The sequence below is a fragment of the Haemaphysalis longicornis genome, unplaced genomic scaffold (genome assembly GCF_048455015.1).
Source record: "Haemaphysalis longicornis isolate Haplotype H1 unplaced genomic scaffold, Haemaphysalis longicornis Haplotype H1 scaffold_6, whole genome shotgun sequence".
In the NCBI taxonomy this organism is placed as follows: Eukaryota; Metazoa; Arthropoda; class Arachnida; order Ixodida; family Ixodidae; genus Haemaphysalis; species Haemaphysalis longicornis.
In genome coordinates, this window is record NW_027526407.1 from 7,398,883 (window position 1) to 7,421,182 (window position 22,300).

The following is a 22,300-nucleotide window of genomic DNA, read 5'->3' on the forward strand; positions in this document are numbered from 1 at the left end:
AAAAGGGAGCATTCATCTCCCGCCGTCTGGCGATCACGTGCATCTCATATTCTCTTCCCTCACGCAACGCGCCAACCTGGCCTGAAATACACACGCGCGTCCCGCATCCGTCTCGAGAGTTTTCGTGGCCGAGGCTCCAACCAGTGATGTTCAGCGCGGGGAGTTTTCCGTTTTTCGGTGAATCTTCGGCTATAATTTTGACCAAAAGAAAAAAAAAGGGAATCGCTTAGTACATGCAGGGAATTTTAGTAGCGCTAGAATTAAAAGGAAGAATAGTGCCAGTAAACCAGACCTCGCATCATTTATTACTTTGCTTTCGTTTAGAAGGTTTCATTAACACTTCCTCGGATTTATGTTCAAATATATGAAGTCATGTTGCCGCAAGCCACAAGCATTCAAGGCCGCTTCCAATTGAGTGCATAAAACACGAGGGAGCATTGAGGAAAGAATGAACCATGAGGAAGAGCTAGTGAAAGGTGCAAAAGCCTAGTGCTAAAGCCTGTTAGCATCTATTCCTCCGCAATATACAAAATAAATATTTGGAAGACGCCTTAGTCCGCGTGCTGTCAGCAAGACAAGGCGTCAGTACTTCCGGCTCTGGGCTAGAAGAATCTAAATTACCCAATAATGACTTCTTCCTTTTCATGCGGGCAGCTTTAACCTCGAACCTTAGAATGCAATGTAAGCGTGCTGTTTGGTAGAAAACGTGAAATGCCTAGTCAAATGCTGCTGTAGTGAAAATTAGTTCACATTGAAGCTCTACTTGTCTGAACGGCGTCTGCGTCCGGAACGCTACGTAAAGTAGAAATAGATGACAATGGCTAACCCTAAAAACGAACCGGACTCCTAGCAAAGATCTGTTAGCTGCAAAAAGCGAATGCCGGGAAATTTGCAGAGAATTCTTGAGGAACCTGCGGGGAAAAAATGTTAAAAAATAGGGAATTTCTAAACTTAGCAATGCGGATTGTTCTCCCTAGTACGGAACATCACTGGCTCCACCCGGACCAAAAATAACGAGGGTAGATCTACGCACGCACGGTTTATGGATTACAGTAGAATCTCGCTAAACGGAAATCGCTTAAACGGAATTGCCAGATAACGTAAAAAAACTCTCTGTAATCGGAACTAAAATTTTCGCATCACCGTGTAAACGGAACCACAAATGGAACTTCTTGTGAAATCCACTGGCATGAGAATCAGCTTTTTACGGTGCCGGCCGTTTCGTTCTTTTTTTTTTCTTCCTCCATGCTTTTTTAGCCTTGTTGGCCTCGTAAGCCTCGTCTCGTAAGTGGTTAGCCGTGTTAGCGCAACAAATGCAACATCACAGTTCTTGATACAGTCGTTCGGTCTCGATTCTAGCCGCCGATGCTACAGGGCGCACCTCCTGTCGCCTCGTTCGTGTCATCGTTGTGCTATTCGTCCTTCATTACCACGTTGCCGTCTTCTAAATTCGGTGGCTCGTAAGCACTCGCGAGGTTGAGGCCTCTAGCATCCGTGAAGATGCAGTTGCAAGGACTCAAACAAAAATAATTGACGCATTTTGTAGTGCACAGCGACTCATTGTTGCCCATCAACTTTGTGAATGCTGTGCCTACGCTTCTTGTAGTTTTCTTGCTTTCCGAAAACTATCAGCTACAGTCACTTTCTAGTGGTTAGAGGTCCATGAAATGCCCTTAGAAGTGTGTACGTATATTTAAATTTGCACCTTAGAACATCTCTGTCAGTAAACGGTACTCCTGTTAAACGGAACTAATTTTTCCGGCCCCTTGAAGTTCCGTTTATCGAGATTGTACTGTATTTATGAACAGAGGTTCGAAGTGAACGAAAAAGCACAACTTCATATCCTTCGGATAACCGCCAGCAGTACGTACCCCAACCTTTCCCAGGCGATAAGGGTCGAAGAAGTGTGTGGGCAGGCTCCTTGCCGGGGATATTGCTGGCAGAAGCTCGGGCGTTTACCGTGGCAGGTTACTTAATTCGCTAATTGCGCATGAATGCTTTTCCAAAACAAAACTGAAAGCATTATGACCGACCCTGAAGCGCGAGGAAAACGGCCTGTCTTGTAACGTCCAAGAGCTGTAGTCTTTGTTGTTTTCTTTAATTAGATCAGGTCACGCAAAGTTCTGATTTACATTTATTTCCCGTTTCAACCACTTAGGAGCTGTTTATCTCAGGAAAAAAACATTTATATATGCTCCTTCAATGAGCTCTCACCATGCAGAACCATTGTGACATCCCAAAAACGCAGCACCCGAAAGCATACGGGGCGTCGTCGCTTGTTTTCACATTTCTGGCATTTTGTACCTCATTTACCAACACCTGGTCGCGAGAACGGTGTTTTAGGTTTTCGACAACTTAATCAATGGATACACGGCGACTTCTTTCCACCCTTTAATGTCCATTGAAGTAACGTAAGCATTTTACAAAGGCGCATGACCACAGCAAATATCGTATTTTTAGTCGAAGCTGTGGGACCAACCATAATACCGACGGACCACACAATAAGTAAACTTGCAAAACCTTTACACTTAGAGGAACAGTAACTTCAATAAAATGTATTTAGCGAGTTTGTTCATAGAAATAGAAGGATTTATGCCACTGCAACTACAAGCATGGGGACTAGATGGGATAGCGTGCAATTTACGGGCGTTCTTTCAGCGGCCGGCCCATCGGGTCACCGTCCCCGAGTCGCTTCGGTAAGACTGTTTTGGTAGTAACCAGCAAATAACTGAGACACGCCAGTGCACATAAAAACGCCTGACGATTCCCGTACTCCCTAATGCGGAATGTGTGTATAGGGCGAAGAAGCAGTGTTCTCGGGCAAGGTCTGTCTCAGGAAGCGATCGCGTGTTCAGCGAACGCACGGCGGCGCGCCACTCTGCCGTTTACTCGCAGCGTCTCGGCGCCGCCGAGTATGTTGTTATAAATCGTGTTTCAACCTCCCGCGCAAATGTCACGTCGTTAGGATCAGATACGCCACGAGCCGGAAGAAGAGGGATCCGAAAGACCGATGAACGTGCAGCACACAGCGCGTGCAGGGTTTCTGTGCTTTTAACACGAAATTGCTTGATTCCCGGATGCACAACGATTTAAGTGACGTCATATCCGACACAAAAATTACGCCAGAACAACGGAGCAAGCGGACTGTAAAGGGTGCACCGGTTCACACAAGGTCTTCTTGCGGGGACGCAACCTTTAGTACTAAAGAGTAAGTTGTACTTAAGGTGGTTCATTTTCAGGTTTTATATTTTAACACGAAAGTGTTTTATGCCGGAATACACCATGATTTCACTGACGTCATATCCGCAACGGAAAGGACGCCAGTACGTACACCTTTGGCGAAGCGACCCTCCAGCACGACGTCGCTCGCCAAGCACACCCACAAAACAGCCGCCGACAGCAAATCACGTTCAGCTGCAGATTTGGCTGCACATTTAACTTTCGTGTATTACCGATTCCTATGATAAAGGAATCAACCACAGTTTTTTTGTTAACTTTAAATCACAAGACACTTGCTTTCATGGATGCCTGGTTTCGCGTTTCCTTTCTGGGGCGCCACTAGACGCCAAGGGCGGTTTTCACACACGCGTATGGCGCGGGCTCGGCAACTGCCCTGCTCTTCACACTTTCGGAGGAGCGTCTCTCGCAGCCTAGGCAAACTGCCTTCCCCCTCACAATTTCCCGACACTCTCCTCCTCCGTTTTCTTTCAGTCTTCAACCTCCCCATCGTTCGCTCGGTTACAACGCTGTCGCCATCGCCAAACCACAGTCGCCGCCGCAAAGTGCTGCGTAATAAAATTACAGCGCGTGGAACCCTAAGAGAATGCAAAATAGCTGGAAGTAAATTACAACTTACCAGGAAGATGACGTTGTCGTGCCCAGCGGAGACTTCACCGCCGAGCTGTAGCCGGTGTCTGGATGAGAAGAGGGCCACGTAGGCGAGAGCCCCGAGAGTTACATAGAGGGCGAGCGTGGCTGCGTTCCTTGGGTCTGAGACGGAAAGAACGAGGGGCACACTGCCCATGGTCCAGTCACAGCACAACGCGTGGGGACACAGCAGAAGCCAAGCGTTCACTGGCAGCAGGTATTGGTAGGTCAGCTGCCGGGCGGGAGTAGGGGCCACGGCTGCAGGGTTGTCGAACCTGCCGAAATAAGATGTGTACAAAACACGTGAGATCCAAGCTCTTTACGCCGAGTATTGGGACAATGCAAAAAAGTTGTCATTAAGACAAAAAAATTGGGCCCATCTCCGCGCGAGGGGGACTCGAGTAAATGCGTCGCATAGGGGGTGTGTGTATTGCGTTAACGTTTAGTGTTTGGGGAGTTGGTGGTAGTGAATGCGTTGTATCAGCAGCTTCTTGACGTAGTTTGAATGAGTCAACGATATAAGGCGCGTTCGTAGTGTCCCAGTCTGTGTCGGCTTTGTGGCGCAGTGGGTAGAGCACCATGTACATTGCGTTCCGCCCGCAGGGTCGAGGGATCGAAACCAGGCGCCGGATAGTATTTTTTTATATAGTGTAGGGGGAGGGGTGCGGACTACGACTACGGACGTCAACGCGGGTGACATCGTGAGTTACTGAAATGCTCTGCATTTAAAAAAAACGCAGAAAAACTGCTGTTGCGATTTCAGCTGCCCGGCAGAGTACACTGTAATGTCAAACAGGGTCTACTTTTTAACCAGGGCTCCTGACCGAACAACATTGGCGTCCAAGATCTTAACTTCGATGTGCAAGCTACCGGTTTAACAATTACGAGAAACTACCTGTATTTGCGACAACAAATTATCCCCCGAGAACACCAGGTAAGTCCTGGAGTGGCGTACTACAATCATGCGCTTCGCCAGCGGACTTCCTCAGACACTTCCTCGGGCGTTTAATAATTGTTTACGTCTCACCCACTGGGAAGGCGGGTAGGTTCAAAGATGGGGTCTCGTTTGTTCGTCCGTGATAATCAGCGCCATCACTGCCCACCTGCTTTCTGGCAGAGCAGGTAGGAGTGGTCTTCTCCTTGTCGTATGCGGTCGCACCATATTCGTTGGCGTGACCAGTCGGAGCAACGGTGCTACGTCCAGAGAAGGGGTGATTTTTGTCGTTCCGACGAGAGCGATTAAATACTTTGCTTCTCCCGTTGGCTTGCACTTGAACGACAGAGCACCAAACTAAACACTTCCACAGGTCCCTTGATTTCTAAGACTGTCACACTCGGAATAGGTAACCGCCTGTGTGGGCCAAAAAGAGTGCTTTTTTCTAATAACACTGTGCACTGCCAAGATCCGCGGCTACAATGACACACAGCGATCGATGTTTCCGGCAACGCGAATCATAACAACGTTTAAAAACGGCAGTCGAGAAGTTGTCACTCAGTGGAAGGCTTTAAAAAAAGCTGAAGATGTATAAAAAACGCTTGAGCTGGCCCTAAAAACACGGGGCAGATCCGCATTGGTAGCACAAAGAATTGAAACACAGCGAAGCTGGCACCGCCTCAACGCTTATTCTTGGTTCGGCAAAAATTGGGCCTGGTTATCCTTCGAGACCCGGTCAAGCTTTCTGCGCCGTATCGCTGTAAGTCTCCCAAAAAGAAAGGATCACTCCGTCATGAAAGTATGTACAATGTGCGCAAGCTCGCAACTCCGCCCCTTTTGCAACTCGCTTACATTTCTCAGCCGCTTTAGCGATGCGATATTCGGGATTAGAACGAAGTCGCCCCTTTAATTGTCTAGTAACGCTGCGCCGGCCTTCGCGCAGCGCTTCCTCTTCGCTAGTGACGCCTTTCTGTCGCCCTATTTCTCCATTCGTCGAATACCCGGCTGTTGTCCCTCACATGGATTTCCAAACTTGACGGTGAAAGTTCTACATGACTAGCAAGCCCGGACCCTTTCGTCCGCAGGCTTTCACATCTCGCGGAAGGTGGACCGCGTCAGCACGCACTAAAACGGGCAGCAACAGGATTCCCGAACACCGCGGCGTTTGTAGCGCGAGTTGTTCTGTGGTTCCCAGTGCACGTTAAAGGGCGAGAAGAAGATAACGACAGGGAACACGCTATGAAAGCTGGCCAGAGTCTCCTACAAAGTCTAGCGGTACCGGCGCACGCGATGACGTCACCGTTTCGGCACAGTGACGTCATACCTAGAGGTAGATTGTCCCCACCTACGCAGCTCTGCGAAGGACGGCACGAGCGCCTCGCGCCGCTGAATTTTTTTCGTGGTGCATCTTTTGCTGACGCCACCGGACCAAGCTCAAGCTTAAATAGCTCGGCTGTTGAAACTGCTGTAGCTAGTTAGTTCAAATAGTTAAAGCCAACCACAAAAACAATGGCGCAGCATGCACTCCTAGGGCGAGGCTGGAGAAGCAGCAGAGCTGATGGCCCCTTTACCTTCCTCGGAGACCTGCCTGTTGCACCTCACAGGTATTTCCGAACTTGCCGCAGGAAGTTCTCCATGACTGGCAGGCCCGGATCGTTTTGTCCGCAGGCTTTCACAATTCTCCCAAGGTAGATTGCCTTGGCACGTACTAGTACCCAAGGAAACGAGTTTCGCAAACGCGTCGGCTGTAATACGAACTAGGCGTCTGGGCTTCCCATTTCAGACACGAACGCACGTGAATTGGTGAGAATTTGAGAGAGATCACCCCATGAACGCTCGGCACTGTGTTCTGTAAGGTCGAGCCGGCGGATGCTGGGCGCTTCTTCCGAGGCGCACACTCACGTGCACTCGGTATTTATCTGGTATTTTGTGAGGTAACGCTGGACGGCGGAAGTAATACATGAGGAAGTTCACAGTAACGGTTAAGACTTGAAGGTAGCGAAGCTGTACGCAACCTTCACGACCATCACGACGCTTTATGTCCACGATTGCAGCCGATGTGCTTCCTCTTCACTGCCGAACGCCTTTTGCTCCGTTATTGTTGCTATAAAGGTGAGCTTCCTTGGAGCCTTCCTCGTTCCGAGTAAGTGTTGTCACGACTACGGCGACAGCTTGAGTATTCTCCTTCGTCCAATCTTGGCCAATCTTCCTAAGCGCGTATGCTTAGTTTGCCGAACGTGCGCCGGGGATGCTGGGCCGCCGCCGCGAGGCACGTAGGCACGAGCGCTCAGCATTTTCTTGGTTTTTTTAACAGCCGGCTTGCGCCGCATTGGGCCAATCTCCCTAAGTTGGTACGCATTCTGTGTGGCCTCGTGGTCTGTATTGGTCCTCTGTACTCGCTTCCACGCTCGATCCCTAGAGCGACGATCCTCGAGGCGAGCGGCCTTCTTATCGGGCGTGCGGACGACCCGTGTCCGGCCCATCCCACCTACTGATCCGGCGCACTTGTAAGAACTGCTATACTAACTCCAAGCGCATGCGAATCACGAACGCACAGCCCAATATCGTTGGCGAAGCCATCACTAGACCGTTACGCGAGCAGTCTGAGTGCTATGGCGAAACGGCTGCCATGATTGCAGGGAACGCTGGACTTTTTTCCCAATCTTGCACAACCACCTTAAGCGAGTCTGCCTGGCTTGACAAACGTACTACGGGGACGCTGGAGGGTCGCAGCGTGGCACACGCACACACACACACGAGCACCCTGTAGTTTCTGGTTATTTAACTGCCCCGCGGTCGCCTCGAGGCACGCACTCAGGTGCGCGCGGCCACGTGCGCTCGGCATCTTCTTGGTATTTTTAACGACGGACGGGAAAAATCACAATTTGCTTAACAGCCGGAAAAAGCTGGAACAGCTCCCTCAGCTGGAACAGCTCCCTCAAGAAGGATGACCAGCGAAGCTGGCCGCAGTCCTAGAAGCGCACCAAACGAAACCCATTCCGGAGCAACATGTCGCGGTTTGTTCCTATTACCACGTTAACGCTGCTGCACCCACACCACCCGGCCTTTGCCTGTTCAGCGATAGCTCCAGCAATAGCTCGCTGCACGCGTGCTTTGCTACCAGAAAGACTTTCTTCCGCTCACTCCCATGCACCGTTCCGACACACGGTAACCAAGTCGGTAACCAAAACACGGTAATCAAGTCGGCTCAGTCAAACAGCGAGCGCTGTAGGGCTCAGACAACCTTCTTATCTGATTGTACGAAGGAAAATTATAGCCGATGGACGCCTCGCAAACAGTACCCTCTTTGTAGAAAAATATTGTGCATGCGACTCTTATATAACAGCAGTCGTTTCAAAACTAACCAAGAGTGAAAACGACGAGATTGTCACGCACGTAAATAACGTTGCGTAAAGTGTCCAACACAATTGTCTATAACAGTGAATCTATGTTCAACTGGTTACATTTCAAAACCGCTGAGAAAAAGGTTTACACACATGTTCGATACAACAGGGCGGGCCAAGAATTCAGAACGCCGCAGTATTTATCTTGAAATCCCGTTCGGGCAACCCAGGATAAGGTGGAAAGTACCAATGCTCTGTTACAGACAAGTACGTTGCTTATTCTACGCACCTGGTACCCCACCTAAAGTTAGTAAATCAACCAACTGGCACTCACTTTGTGAAGACGGGCAGCTGTGCTCCCATGATTTTGAGTCGCGCCGCTAGCAGCAGAAAAGCGCCAAGGGAGAGCACGCAGATCCTCTGCAAGCAATCCTTGAGCCAGCTTCTGGATGACAACGTAGGCGACGGCGACCTGGCCGAGGGCGAACTGCAGCAGGCGCCATTGTTGCCAGATCTTCCCGTCACCAGAAGGGAACGAATTCCTCGCAATACATCCGCCAGGCGCATCTGCAACAGAATATAGAGGGGCAGATATTTACCTTAGCATCGCCAGCAGATTATATCTAAGATGATGTAATCTACCTTTATTTTCGTGCCCCAACCGTAATGTCCTCGTTCTTAAGCGCTAACCTCGTGGTTCATTTTACACCGGACTCCGCAACCTGAACGGAGCGCTCGCTTACTAACGATACCCTTGCAAGCTTTTTTGCTTATTCTAACAACATACAAAATTTTACAACCACATATACTACAAGAAAATCTGGCGTTACCGCCTACAAAATCCACGCTTCGACGAGCGCGTCATCTACCAGGGATAAGCATTACCCTGTTGCCTGCCCTAGCTCGCCAACAAGCACGAATGTAGCCTGCGGCTCCGTAACCATTTTATTCTCCTTAAGAGACTTGTTGACGCTTTTTTAGATGCGACGGCATCTCATTCACTCGCCTTGTCCCTCCATACGGCGTTGTTGTCCGTCCACACCCCTCCCCCATTCTCCTCGCCGCGCGAGCTGCACTCTCCGCCGCCCACCCCCTCTCCTCTCCGACAGCGAACACCCTCTCACGCGGGGCATTGGATTGGATTCGATTGGCTTGGCTTGGCTTGGCTTGGCTTGGCTTGGATTGAATTGGATTTGGATTCCATTGGATTAAAGTGGATTGTGTTGGATTGTGTTACGTCATAGCAGCGCAACGTTGCGTCATAGCCGCGGCAGTGGGTTCACGGCACGTTTCACGCGATGGGAGAATCAACCTAACGGAAACCACAACGGAACCCCCTATGCGTCGCATCTACACAGGGGTTCCCGCGAGGAGAGGTGGGAGTAATTTTTATGCTTATAAAAGTAAGGTTTATTGAAAGTATCTTTTTCTAAAGTTCTTAAAACCTTCATTCTGGCAAGCACACCAGGAAAAAAATGCTGCCTTTGTCGTCATGAGCAACAAGAAGAGAGGCGCCAAGAGAAGCCAAGCGGGAGAGGAACAATTTTAGCTGCTATCATCCGCCCATGATGGCACGCGACTGCAGTGATAGATTTTCATTCAGTACATATTAGTGTGAAAGTCCATGTTGCAGGCAATTACGCACCGGTGGCTTCCTGGAGTGGAAAAAAAAGCCTGGACTGAAAAAAGGCGTCCGGTGCAGCGCGACAGTGGGCGGGCAAGGCTACTTCCACCACCAACAAGAATCGCGGCTGTGGCAGTGCTTTCAAAGAGTTTGAAATCGTAATCAGCAGACAGATGGGGCGCAAACAGGTGCTTAGGCTTACCACCACGGAGTGTGACTCGTGTGCGTGAATTCGTTAAAGCCTAGGGTTGCATTTCGGCCAGCTGTAACAAATTGTCACTAGAGATACATGTAACACTTAAACGTGGGCTAGCAAGCCATGTTGTCGCCGCCTGCAAAACGCAACTTTCGGTGCGGCTGATATCGATATCTCTGTCAGCGCACCTGCCGTGCGAGCGTCTCACGCGCAGAAAACGCTCCATGCCTTCCAGGTTTTACCTAACATCAGAGCGCGAATTTCAAAGGGTAGAAAACGCAAAAATAAAGCAAAAACCCTAACGATAATTCGCGAAAAAAGACGCCGTGAACGATGCCGAGGGTGCGAAGTACTGGGACGCGAATTGTCTTTCGTGTGGCGCTTGTCATTTACAGTGCATTCACTGCACCTAAAAATCATTTAAAACTCAGAGTGCATCAGAACGCACGGACGATGACGCTCATCGCACAAGCAACACACAACTTGCGTCCGAGTGCGTCGCACCCTCGGCATCTTTCACGGCATGGAGATGTGTGATTTTTTAAAGACGAAAGTCTGTCTTGAGCTACATAAACCCAGAAATATTGGTCTGTCTGTATATCTGTCTGTCTGTCTGTCTGTCCGTCTGTCTGTCTATGGCTCGATTCAGTCACCCGGCCAAAGTAAAACAATGCCTGCGCAATAGTCTTATATAGTCACACCTAAATCTACCCATCTAAGCCCGGTGCAATGTTCATACTTGTGAACATTGTTGAAGAAGATCAAGACATTACGCAAATATAAGACAACAGATTAATGCAGAAGTGATATTTGAAGTATTAAATACTTCATCAACTGCAGAAAAATAATTCACTCCGCCGTCGCCTGCTGTCGCCCGCGCTACTATAGCTTCTGGCGCCATTTTAAGAAATCAATCAGTAACAGTTACGAAAGGTTCCACTAGATAGGTTCCATGTTCTTCTTGCAACGCACGTGGAGTAGGGAAACGCGGTTCTATAAACGTTGTAGTAGGGCGCCTCGATTCACGCGCTTCTTCGCCGTACGGCAGCGTTGTCATCAAGACACCCGGCCTGGAGCGGTGGAATGCGGTAAATTTAAAATGATTTAAGCAAACCTTTGGCGTCTTTACCTTGGGAAAAGCGCGACGCAAGAGGAACAAAATGAGAGGTGAGCGGGAAGGCGAAAGGAGGCATTTACTTGGCAAAAGTCGATAAAGACTATCGTCTTTTGTCGACATTTGCAAGGAAAGGAGCAGATACGCGGCCAATTTTTACCTTCATTTTTGCAAAGAAGTATGTCACCATATTTTCACTACTTTAAAGGCGTAGAACGAGGGCACGTTTAAATAAATGAGTATAATGTTCTACCCATACATATCTTTTAAGAAGTTCTCAGTCTGCGAAACAGCAGGAAAGGACCCCCTCCAGACGAGTTAGGAACCAAAGAAATGCTTTTTATTTTTATGACTCTTATTTCATCTCGAACTCCCCTACGGAGGTACTTTCAAGATCTCACTTATCCTCAATAAGAAAAACACCTACAGACTCTCTATTTGAGAGTGTCAGCTTCTAGCGAGGCGATGCAGGCTTCGGATCACACGCCTCGAAAGATACTCGGGGTAGAAATAAAAGCCTCAAACACGGGTTAAGAGTAGGAATAGATATTGAGGCTGCTGAAGGGAAACCCATAAAGGGACTCATAAAATTATACAGATCACTCCTAGTTTGCTGAAATATAACCTGCTGGGGAAACGTGCCGGACTGCGCCAGTAGGTTTCAAAAGAAAACGCCTGCAATTACACGAGAGATATACAGCAACGAATTCACTGCTAGAGTGCCGTATTCGAAAGAAGTGAAAGCGGTTGCAGCAGAAATGCGGGATTAAAGCACCAGCTTGAGGTTTAGGGGGCCTCGGGAAACCCCAAAGAAAGGCGTCACGTTTCTGAAGTGGCAATGGCCACGCATCGCTTTAAACCAAGCAGTATTTGTATTGCGTTTTGAACTCTGATATTATTATAACCCCTGGCTGTCGTGAAGGTCTTTTGGTTATAGAAGGAGGAAGGAACGGCTCGAAAACGAAACACTTCTTTACTAACCGCCAGTTTTTACTGTAGTTTTGCAACGCTGCGGAGACTAGAGCGTCTGCCCTTATTTCAAGCTCACTTGAGGACCTACGTGGCGATTTTTTAAACATGGTAATGGTTGTTCAGGGTAACACCTCCCAACCGAACGCCTCATGCAAATGTTAGTTGAAAAAGTTATTTGAGATATTGCGAAGCACTCTGTAAAACAGCCTTTACTTTCTCTTTGTTTGCGAAGCACCTAACTGTCGAAAATAAATTTATTCTGCAACCAATACGAGCATTTTCGGAGGCCTATTATGCGCTGACATCACAATTTCGCTGTCGCTCGCCTACACTTCTCGTCATAGTTGCATTTTTGGCGCACCCTCTTGCCACACAAGAATTAAAGCAGTTCCACTGAACGCGAAAACTGTCATGTTCGGAGCAGTGATGCGCCAGAGGAACCGTGTCGACCTCTCTTGGCTCGTTTCAGTAGCAGTCGGGCGTTGACAACAAAAGTAGTTCAGAGAGGGGACCACAGCCACTGAAAACAAGTATAAAAAACACTGGAGTGAGTATTTATTTTTTTGGGTAATCGTGGGTTATTTCACGATTTTTTCCGTGTTTTATATATATATATTTATTTATTTCCGGCCTAGTAATGCCATCCCTTCTGGTGACGGTGCAGCGGAAAGATTACCCGGACCCTTTCAATATAATGAACGTGTGTGTCTGTGGCGCCATGCGATTGACATCGGCTTCGTAACGCGACGCACGCAGGTTTGATCCCGTCCAGTGTAAGTAATGATATTTTCCAACCCTCTGTTTCTCTGCATGACGCCACGTGACTGCGGTGGTAAGATATCGTGACCTAGGGCGAGCTACTAGGCCAAGCAGGGCCCTTAAACGGCTCCGTATTAAAACACATACCCTTCATAAACGTGACCGAATCCGCTCACCTCATGAATGACGAAGATTTCGTAGACGAAGCAGACGGCAACGACAGTGATGCCTTGTTCTTTGCACAGGGTTGCGACAACCATCAGGACCACGCATGCAGCCAACGGACGCCATTCTGCACAGAAGAGGAAAAAAAACGCGAAAAGGCGTAAAATTGTAATTATCACTCTTCGCCTTCCACGTGTCATTTTTCGAACCATTTGAACGAAGACAACACAAGGTCGCAATGTTGTCCATTTTTGTTACGAAGGGTGTACAACCGCAAGAAATGAGGGAGAAATATCAAATCAAATCAAATCAAATCGTTTATTTTCCTTTCTTCGACAAAACGATGGCACAACCGCAAAAAGCCACTGTTACAAGCGGCTTGACGAGGCGGCGGCCCCAGTTTCCGGCAACAGCAGACATCACGACCGTATGCGATATTACTTCATTACACATCTTGTGGATTAAACGAGAGAAAAAAAAGACACAGACACACGCACACGCACACACACACACACACACACACACACACACACACACACACAAAAGAGAAATAAAAGGAAGACATAATCATCAAATCAAATCACAGTCATAGCCATATACTTATCGGAAACGGGAATGGTAATAAGTATACAACTGCTATAATATGGGTATAAGAAGCACTATATACAATAACTTTTTTTTAACTAGTGGAATCAATTTTTTTGAACAAAGGCTCATAAAACATCGGAAAACAGTGACCAATAGGTACTTTATACAATTGGTAATTTCTCAAAAAAAGAGAAAAACTGACACACAAGGCTTTTTCAGGAAACAAAGAGTGTTTCTAATTCTTTCGGAGAAAGGCGGTATATATCAATGGAAATGGTGTCATATCTATTTAGCAACAGCGGGAGGTTATACGTTAATGGCTGGAGACTGTAATTGTTGCGGGGTGTCGGCGTGTACCATAAGGACGGAAAACGCGTTTGGTACGTGGCAGCGTTTTTTGTTAGGTTAGATATGTCACTAAAGAATGAGTTGCGGCTTTTAATAGCTACACGAAAGGAGTTTAGCAATGTGAAGTTGTAAAGAGTTAGTCCATTAACGACACGGAATTGGGTGAAAGGGTCTTTTGTGTGGTAGTGATAGGGGACATTTGCAATAATTCTCAAGGCCTTTCCCTGTAGGATCAATAACCTGGTCATATTTGTTTGTGTTGTGGTACCCCATACTAAATGGGAGTAGGAGAAATGCGGCAAGATGAGGGAATTATACAAGAACAGTTTAATGTGTTCCGGAAGTGTAGATCAATTTCTATTAATGACGCCAACAGTTCTGCACAATTTCCGATGCACTTCGTTGATATGTTGATCCCAGGTTAAGTTGCAATGGAAGTGGACTCCCAACACCTTCATAGTTGTTACCAATTCTATGTTGTTTGTATCGATAGTACGTGTTAGTGGCGAAACATTTTTGTTTTTTTTTGCCTAAAAAGAATACCCTTTGTTTTGTCTGTATTTATTAGTAGAGAATTTTGACTGGCCCAGGTTGCAAGACGGGAAGAATATCATTACTAGTTTCCTGTACATCCTCAGTTGTCGTACCAGTTATTAACAAGGTTGTGTCATCTGCATAGCACACAAGCGAAGCTTTTGGGTGACACAAAGCGTTTGGAAGGTCGTTGACGTATATGCAGAAAAGAAGTGGTCCTAGAATGCTCCCCTGGGGAACACCTGAGCCGATGCGTTTAAGTTCGGACGAAAATTCTTCCAGACAGACATATTGTTTTCAATATTTCAAGTAGGAGGACATAAGGGTGTGAGCAACCCCCCGTACGCCATACGAGTGAAGTTTATCCAGTAATGCCTGTCGATTTAAGGAATCAAAAGCCTTTGAAAAATTTATGTATATACCTAATGTCAGATTGTTTTGCGAAAAGTTATGCAGAATTATTTCTTTCTGTTTCAGTAAAGCCGTTTCTGTGGAGCAGTGCTTGCGAAATCCATGTTGGAAACAATGTAGCGTTAGGTTTTTACTAAAAAAATCGGATAACCTGGCGTGTATAATCTTTTCAATTACTTTAGAGAATACCGGTAAGATAGGTATTGGACGATACTTCTTAGGTAAATTGTTATCGCCACCTTTAAATATAAGGACCACCTTCGCCATCTGCATTTTTTTCGGAAACAAGCCTGATGAAAAAATCATGTTAAAAATATGGGTTAGACAAGGTGCAACGACGTCCGCAACGTGCTGCACCGGTTTAATTTGCATGTCGTCTACGTCACACGCGCTGCTGTTTTGCAAGTTCACAATTGTAGATATAACTTCCCGCTCAGTTGTAGGACATAAAAATATTGAGTTTGGGTTGGGTTGTAGCAATGATGAATCTTGTTTCGCGCGAGGTTCCCAGAACTGACCAACAAAGTGTTTTTGGTTGGGAACGGTTAAGAATAGCGTTAACTGCCTTCCATGTAAGGTCAGGCCGGTCAGCATTTTGGGAAAATACGGCATTATAATAAGCTGTCTTGGCATTTCTGATGATAGTGACGAGACTATTTCGTTTATGCTTGTACTCAGCCCAGACTGATCTATCTCTTGTCTTAATAAATCTTGCATACAGTTGATTTTTTTGTTTAATTTGTTTGCAAATATCTTTTCTTATCCAAGGTTTTCGAATTGTGTTGGTTTCCTTAAGTGTTTTTACCGGAAAGTATTTGTGGTAAACAGAAGAGAACGACTCGACAAATGATTCATGGGCGAGGTCGGCATCGCACCTTTCTGATAGATTGGTCCAGGGAACGGAAATTATCATAGTTCTAATTTTGAACATATTTTTGTCTGAAACGTCCTGAAAAAGCTTAGTTTGTTTCCTTTTGGTACGTTCAGATTGCTTATTTATGAGCATATAAACCGGTAGGTGGTCACTGATGTCGGCAGATATGACGTCCGCCTTTATAGATGATAATGCGTGACTGGTTATAAAGAAATCTAGCAGTGAAGATAACGTGTCTGTGATACGTGTTGCGGATGTCCGGACAACCTCAAAAGCACTCGAGGTTATTATTGATAGCATAGTGTCTTGTTTGGGCTCCGTTTCTAGCATATTTATGTTGAAATCGCCTCCGATAACGAGTTCAATTTTGTTTTCTGTGGCAAATGCTAGCATTCGTTCAAGAAATGCGTAGAAAGCAGCCAAGCACACAGCTGGCGGTCAGTAGAAACCTACAAACATTTGCGAAGCAAGCAATACTGCGACCGTCTCGTAATCATCTGTGATGCATGTGAACTCAGCTTCAAGTATAGAAGTTTAGGTCCCTTTCAACAAGCACTGATACGCCACCACCACGCCTAAGACCTCGTGTTACAAAAAAATGAGAGTAGGCCGCTGGCGTATACATTTGGGATAACTGGTCGTACCATGTTTCGGTTAAAATGGTCAATGAAAAACTATAACGAAGACTGTCGAATATCCAACTGGCTTTCGCTTATTATGCCTCTCACTGAACTAATCCACACGGATCCTTCAATGCCCAGCACGCATCAAAAATTTCGGCAGAGGCAGACTATATCTCCAACCATTTCTAGTTGGTGAAAATGTACCAGATTTTCACAGCGAGGCTGCTGAGCAATAGTTTGTGCAGGGTGTCCGCAGATAAAAATACGAAGAAAATGCCGAACGCTCCTGGACGCGTGCGTCGAGCGCACCTTATTCAAGCTAAGAATACCCATTTAAGAAGATTGGCAAAAGAAACAAAAAACTCCAGGTCGTTGCGGCAGATCGTGGACTTAACTGTCGTGATGGTCGTGAAGCTTGCGCAGACCGTCGCTACCTTCAGGTCTTACGAGTTAGTGTGATCTTGCTGCATTTTTTTCTCCTATGGTCACCAAACACACAATGTGTGCAAGACTAGATTTTCATCGCTTATTCCCATAAACGGTACAAACATTGCGAGCGAATGCTGCCTGACGGTACCATGTCCATGTCAGTGCACCATTATATCTGCACTTCTGTTTCAACCAAATTAATTAAAGCCAACATTGACGCTAGCATTGTTGATTGCAAATGGACTAGAGAACCACAGGGTTTGCCCTCGCAAGAGCAAATCCTGAGAATCTGTTTACTTCGCGTTAACAGCCACTCCGCAATGCCTGTTACTGCACGGCTTTCATCATGCCTGCATATAGTGCTCCCAAGCGAACGTCAGGATTGTGAACAAAAGTTATACTGACGCGCCTATCCCACGTGGGAACCCATGACAGTAAACACGTAGTGTTAAAAATAGGCGCCTCTGTGTACGCTTCCCGGCGATACACATGAAACTGAACCTACACAATCGAGATGAAAACACGACTATGCAACATACCTGTACGCTTCCACTTGTCAGCGGCTCGAGTGTATGCCAAAAAGGCAAGAAGGAAGAAAACGGACGACAGGGACTCGGCACGGCCCACGACGCCCGTCACCTGCGACCAAAGAAAAGAAAAACATATGCCGTCTGTTTTGTTCAACATTCATAAAGGAATGGGATTGATTGATTGATTGTGGGGTTTAACGCGCCGACGCAACGCAGGCGATGAGGCGCGCCGTAGTGGAGGGCTCCGGATTATTTTGACCACCTGGGGATCTTTAACGTGCGCCGAAATCTCGTACCCACGGGCGTTTTTGCTTTTCGCCTCCATCAGAAAAGCGGCCGCCGCGGCCGGGAATCGAACCCGCGACCTCGTGCTCAGCAGCGCAACGCCTTAGCCACTGAGCCACCGCGGCGGGTATAAAGGAATGGGAAATACCCGTAGAGAACAACGCAGTCTACTGGCACCACAATCAGCGAAGGTGATAGAGCCAAAGCACATATTGAAAATTCAAAACACCTCCGCAGCCTCCATTGGTTTATATTACAACATCCAACGTATTTCGAGCGTAATAAACAGTCAGGTGGTATTAAAACACTTATCAAACCTGCCAGAAGAACTGCTTAAGCGCACAGAAAAGTCGTTCAAAGCGGCGCAGCATTCTGAAACACTACAGCTCAAATAACGCAGATGCGGTAAACTTCCCTAACAATTCCTCCCCTTAGGTAATGTCAATAGGAATATAAGCACTAACTGCCCTGAAACAAAAAATTGCCCTTGGCAGCGGACACGGGCACATCGTTTCTGTGTAAACAAAATACAAACGCAGCAACTTTTAATATATGCGGTTTCGTCATCAAGAGCGGTCAGACGGTGACGTGCGCCAAGAGAGTAGAAATTAATCCCAATACCCTCCTCACTTCCCTGGCTTATTCGTATTCCTTCCCGTCTAGAGCACAGGCAAGAAAGAAAACAAACACAAAGGCACCCGCGGAGAATATGTTCCCTCAGAGGGGCTAGAGCTCATTCGAGAACGTACGTAGGACGGCAGTATAGTAATTGCTTCTGCCAGAAGAAAGGCCAATGAGAGGACATCAAGCGTTCTCCGCGAAGTCGACAGCTAAGGCCCCCGGGATGTCTGGGAGAACGAATTGCACCAGGCCTGCTAATATTGCGGGAACTTTAGGCTTAGAGCTGCCGTCTTATGAAATGTGCAGACGCAATGCGAAAGAGGAGAAGAAAGGTCTTTGGCGCAGGGCCAAGAAGATAAAAGAACTGAGCAATTTTGCTTGTTATTTGCGTACACGGCAAGAACTCACTACACGTGGTATCTTTATGCAAGCCGCTAGGCATTCATACCAAAGAGACAAAGCGTCATGCGGATATCGTTTGGCTCTTTACAATACCTCGATTCGAGTTCACAGCGCATTGTCGGGAAACGTCGTAACAAAAAGCTCCTCAAAAAAACGTTATACTAGACCTGTGCTTAGCTGAACATGGTCAGGTTATACCATTAATGAGGAACATCAGAAATACGCATGCCCAATGCTTCCAAGCATTCTGACGTAAAGCGTCTAACGCACACTGCCGATTTTTTTTTTGTTGCGAAAGGGCACATTTGATATCAACCCAAAATACAGGCGTACGGCAACAAAGTTCCACAGGTTTATTTCCCAGAGTTTCTGAGAAATCTGCATAGCTTTCCCTTGTAGCCGTACAATTGTGTTCTAGGTCAATGTCAATTTTTTTTTGCTACCCCTGTTCCTAGTACACAAGCCGAAGCCTGCTACAGTTTGATGGTTTCCCCTAAACTTTGTTTCTAGATTAACCTTCGAACATTCTGAAAATTGGCTACAATCGCCGACACAAAATATTTCACCAAAATAAAAAAGCTGTTTTCTATTATACCTTGACAAATGTATCCTGGGTTCTTATCTCCCTGAATACCAAATATCCCCATAAAGGACACGGGTCGGGCTCTTGTGCGTCTTAGCTGAAGTGCTAATCTTCTCAAAAACGCTGCTGTCCATATTACGTCCTGAGGTAAATACCATAGCGGAAGACCATGCCCCTTCCCATGAGACGATACAACTTGCGTAAGCACGCCACACTACTTTCGTTCACGCTTTCCGCTGCACATGTAACATTATTCGGAAACTTTGTCCTAATCCGCGTGGGCGCTGCGAAGAGCCTCGAATTTCCCTGCTGATCTGTTTTACAAGCGACAACTTTTTTGAGATCCAACGCATTTCAAACGTCCGGCGCGCTGAGCAGATACTCCGGCAGTGCTAGGACAAAGGGTTGCTTCTGGCTGTTTCCACCAGTGTCGTGGCAGCCAAGCTCATTCAACAGGTGTATTGCCAGTGCAATGGTTGCGGTGTTTCAAGCTGGATATTCCGTCTCCGATCCTATCCATCCACCTCCACCTTGGCAAGCATGATTTAACTTCCCTTTTAGTTACAAAGTTACAAATATTGTTAAGGACTCAAGCAGAAGGGGACGCTAGCACATACCACCAGCGGATCCAGGTCGACGAATGCAGGACGATGGAGCAGCGATGTGTTTACATGGATGAACTATGTACAAGCGGCCATGAAAGCTCGAGCTGAACCCGTGCAACACACTGCTTCATCGTTGGCGGCCTGGATCCCTTGGAGATATGTGCCAGCTTCCCCTTCTGCTTGAGTACGTAACAATATCAACCCTGAGGGCGCGTATGGATCCGGGAGAACATACTAAGGAATATCATAGAATGTTGTACCAACAGATCTTCTTAGATCAACTTGGTAAAGCATACACTGGATGATTAGCCAAATTTTACGGAAACCAGCTCGAATATGACGCTGTAAAGTGTACTAGATTACTGAGATAACTGTCCCCATTTTGTAGATGAATAAAAACCATTGACGCTGCAAAGAGGACACTAAAGCCGCAGACTAACTTGCAATAAAATTCGAATTCACTTACACAAGGACGAACATTACTGTTTATAATAGGTATTATCGCCTGTGGAATCTTTTCATATACAAAATGCTCTTTACCCGGACGCCTATATTGTATCCAATACTTTTTGGCACATCGTTGCCGCATGGCGTGCTTTAGGAGAGAAACAAGTGCTTGAGAATAATGCATTACCCATGCTTTTCCCCCCTCTGCGAACCGGTTACGGAGCCATCAAGTGCCCGCATTGGTTGCACAACGTGCAGTAAACGTGCTAGATATGTAGGTGGGAAACAATGACGCAACCCGGCTGGGAGAAAAATCCCCCATCGTGGAAAATCTCTGCGACACCTAAAATGACCGACAAATGTAACACAAAATCGCCGACGTGTGAAGGAATACTACATAACAGTCGGCTATCTATAATGTCAAGTGGCTTAAGTGGAATTTGCAGTTAATCCGAACTTATGTACTGGTTCCGGCAGTTTTACAATCAACACAATGAAGGAAATTACTCGCCACTTTGAAGCTGAAACCCAATATATAGGTTAATTCACAGTTTTTTTCGAATAAAACGCGTCCAGAGTACCACATTTCCTGAAAACATTCAAAATTTTCACCCTCAAAAGCAGCGCCGTGTTTGTTCTGTACTGCTGTCGGTGACATTGCAACTCAGGCAGCGCGAAGTTGATACGGCGGTAGGAGAGTTGAGAGTCGCGTCGGAGGTTTTCAACCTTCTTTGTTGCGGCCGGCACCGTGCGAGAATTTCGTGTAGTGAACACGTCAGGTTTCCATTTTAGCCGCAAGACTCAGCTATCGTGGCAGCCCGAGTCGTAAGTATGACTTTACGACAAAATTGAACATTATGAATAAAATCATCAACAGGGACGTGTTCTGGACTAAGAACAATGTTGTGTTCGTTCGTTTTGTTTGATTGGAAGGTCGGTTGATTAGAGTCTTTTTGCGGGCACCATGGACTTTGTCGGGAGTAGACTGTGTTAAAAAATGCTCGCACCGACCGCAAGTTCATGACGAAACATACTGTAACGGAAGGAAGGTAATAGGTTGGAAATAAAATTAGTCAAATTTGGTCTTGGTGGCAATCGAACCGGAACCTTCGCAGCGCAAGACGACAACGCTTCCAAACAAAAACAGAACTTGATTACTTTAGTTGACTTCATTAAAAAGGGAGCAGGAAAATTCGTGCACGAGAGATGCAAGCCTGCAGTGCCTTCAGGAAGCATAACGTGGTTACTTCCGGATTGCCTTCATTATATAATCAGTGTGCCTATAAGTGACTATAAAGTACCTACATAGGTATCTGTGAGTACGTATAGGCACCTACATTGTACCTATAAGAAACTAAATAAGTATCCATAAGTACGTTTAAAATGCTACAACTGCTGCCCTATCACGCTGTATTCGTGGTGGTACAGCCACTGAAGCAGCAGCTAGTCCGCCCCTGAATCTGGAAAACTGCTGCCTAAGGTGTCATCAGCTGGGTGCTTTTCGTGTTCATATGGGGAAGCCAATGATGCTAATGTTGATAGTCATCTGGCTAAAATGGCGGCCCTCAAAACATCTCCATTTGCTTAACTACCAGTATTTTAATAAAATGTACTTTCCTCGAGAACGCAAGGCCTGCTTGGCATCAGATACGCATTTTGACCTGAACCCTGTAAACCCTGGCCTAGGCGGGGAAGGAAGAGCCGGTTGCAATCCAGACATCCTTCAAAGTGTGCGAGAGTGCACCACCGATATCTGCAATTCAAGTAAGCTAGGGTTGCACTTCCAGCCATTTTTTGTTCCGCTGCTTCGTAGAATCGAAAGCGTTTTTTGGTACTTGATAAGAGTGAAGCATTCGAACTGCGCATGCTAAATGTCAGCGCGGAGTCGCCAACACAAAACAGCGTAGTGGAATTGCAAAAATTTAGGCTCCTCTTCAGAGCAGGCTTCATGCCCTTCGCTTTATGTGCACACTCTTAAAAAATTCAGCCGACTCCCGGACCGCACGGGCTGGGGCTTCAGGGGCGTTCGCATCCATTGACTTTTT

The 22,300-nt window shown here is 46.7% G+C and overlaps 1 protein-coding gene across 1 annotated transcript in view; it reads right to left on the reverse strand.

Annotated features, from left to right (window-relative positions):
- LOC144142220 (protein O-mannosyl-transferase TMTC3-like) overlaps positions 1 to 22,300 on the reverse strand; it is a 233,619-nt gene that overhangs the window by 28,667 nt on the left and 182,652 nt on the right. The window contains 4 exon segments of the mRNA XM_077673580.1: positions 3,857 to 4,142; positions 8,480 to 8,712; positions 12,987 to 13,102; positions 17,322 to 17,421. Of these exon segments, the coding sequence (XP_077529706.1) occupies positions 3,857 to 4,142; positions 8,480 to 8,712; positions 12,987 to 13,102; positions 17,322 to 17,421 (735 nt within the window).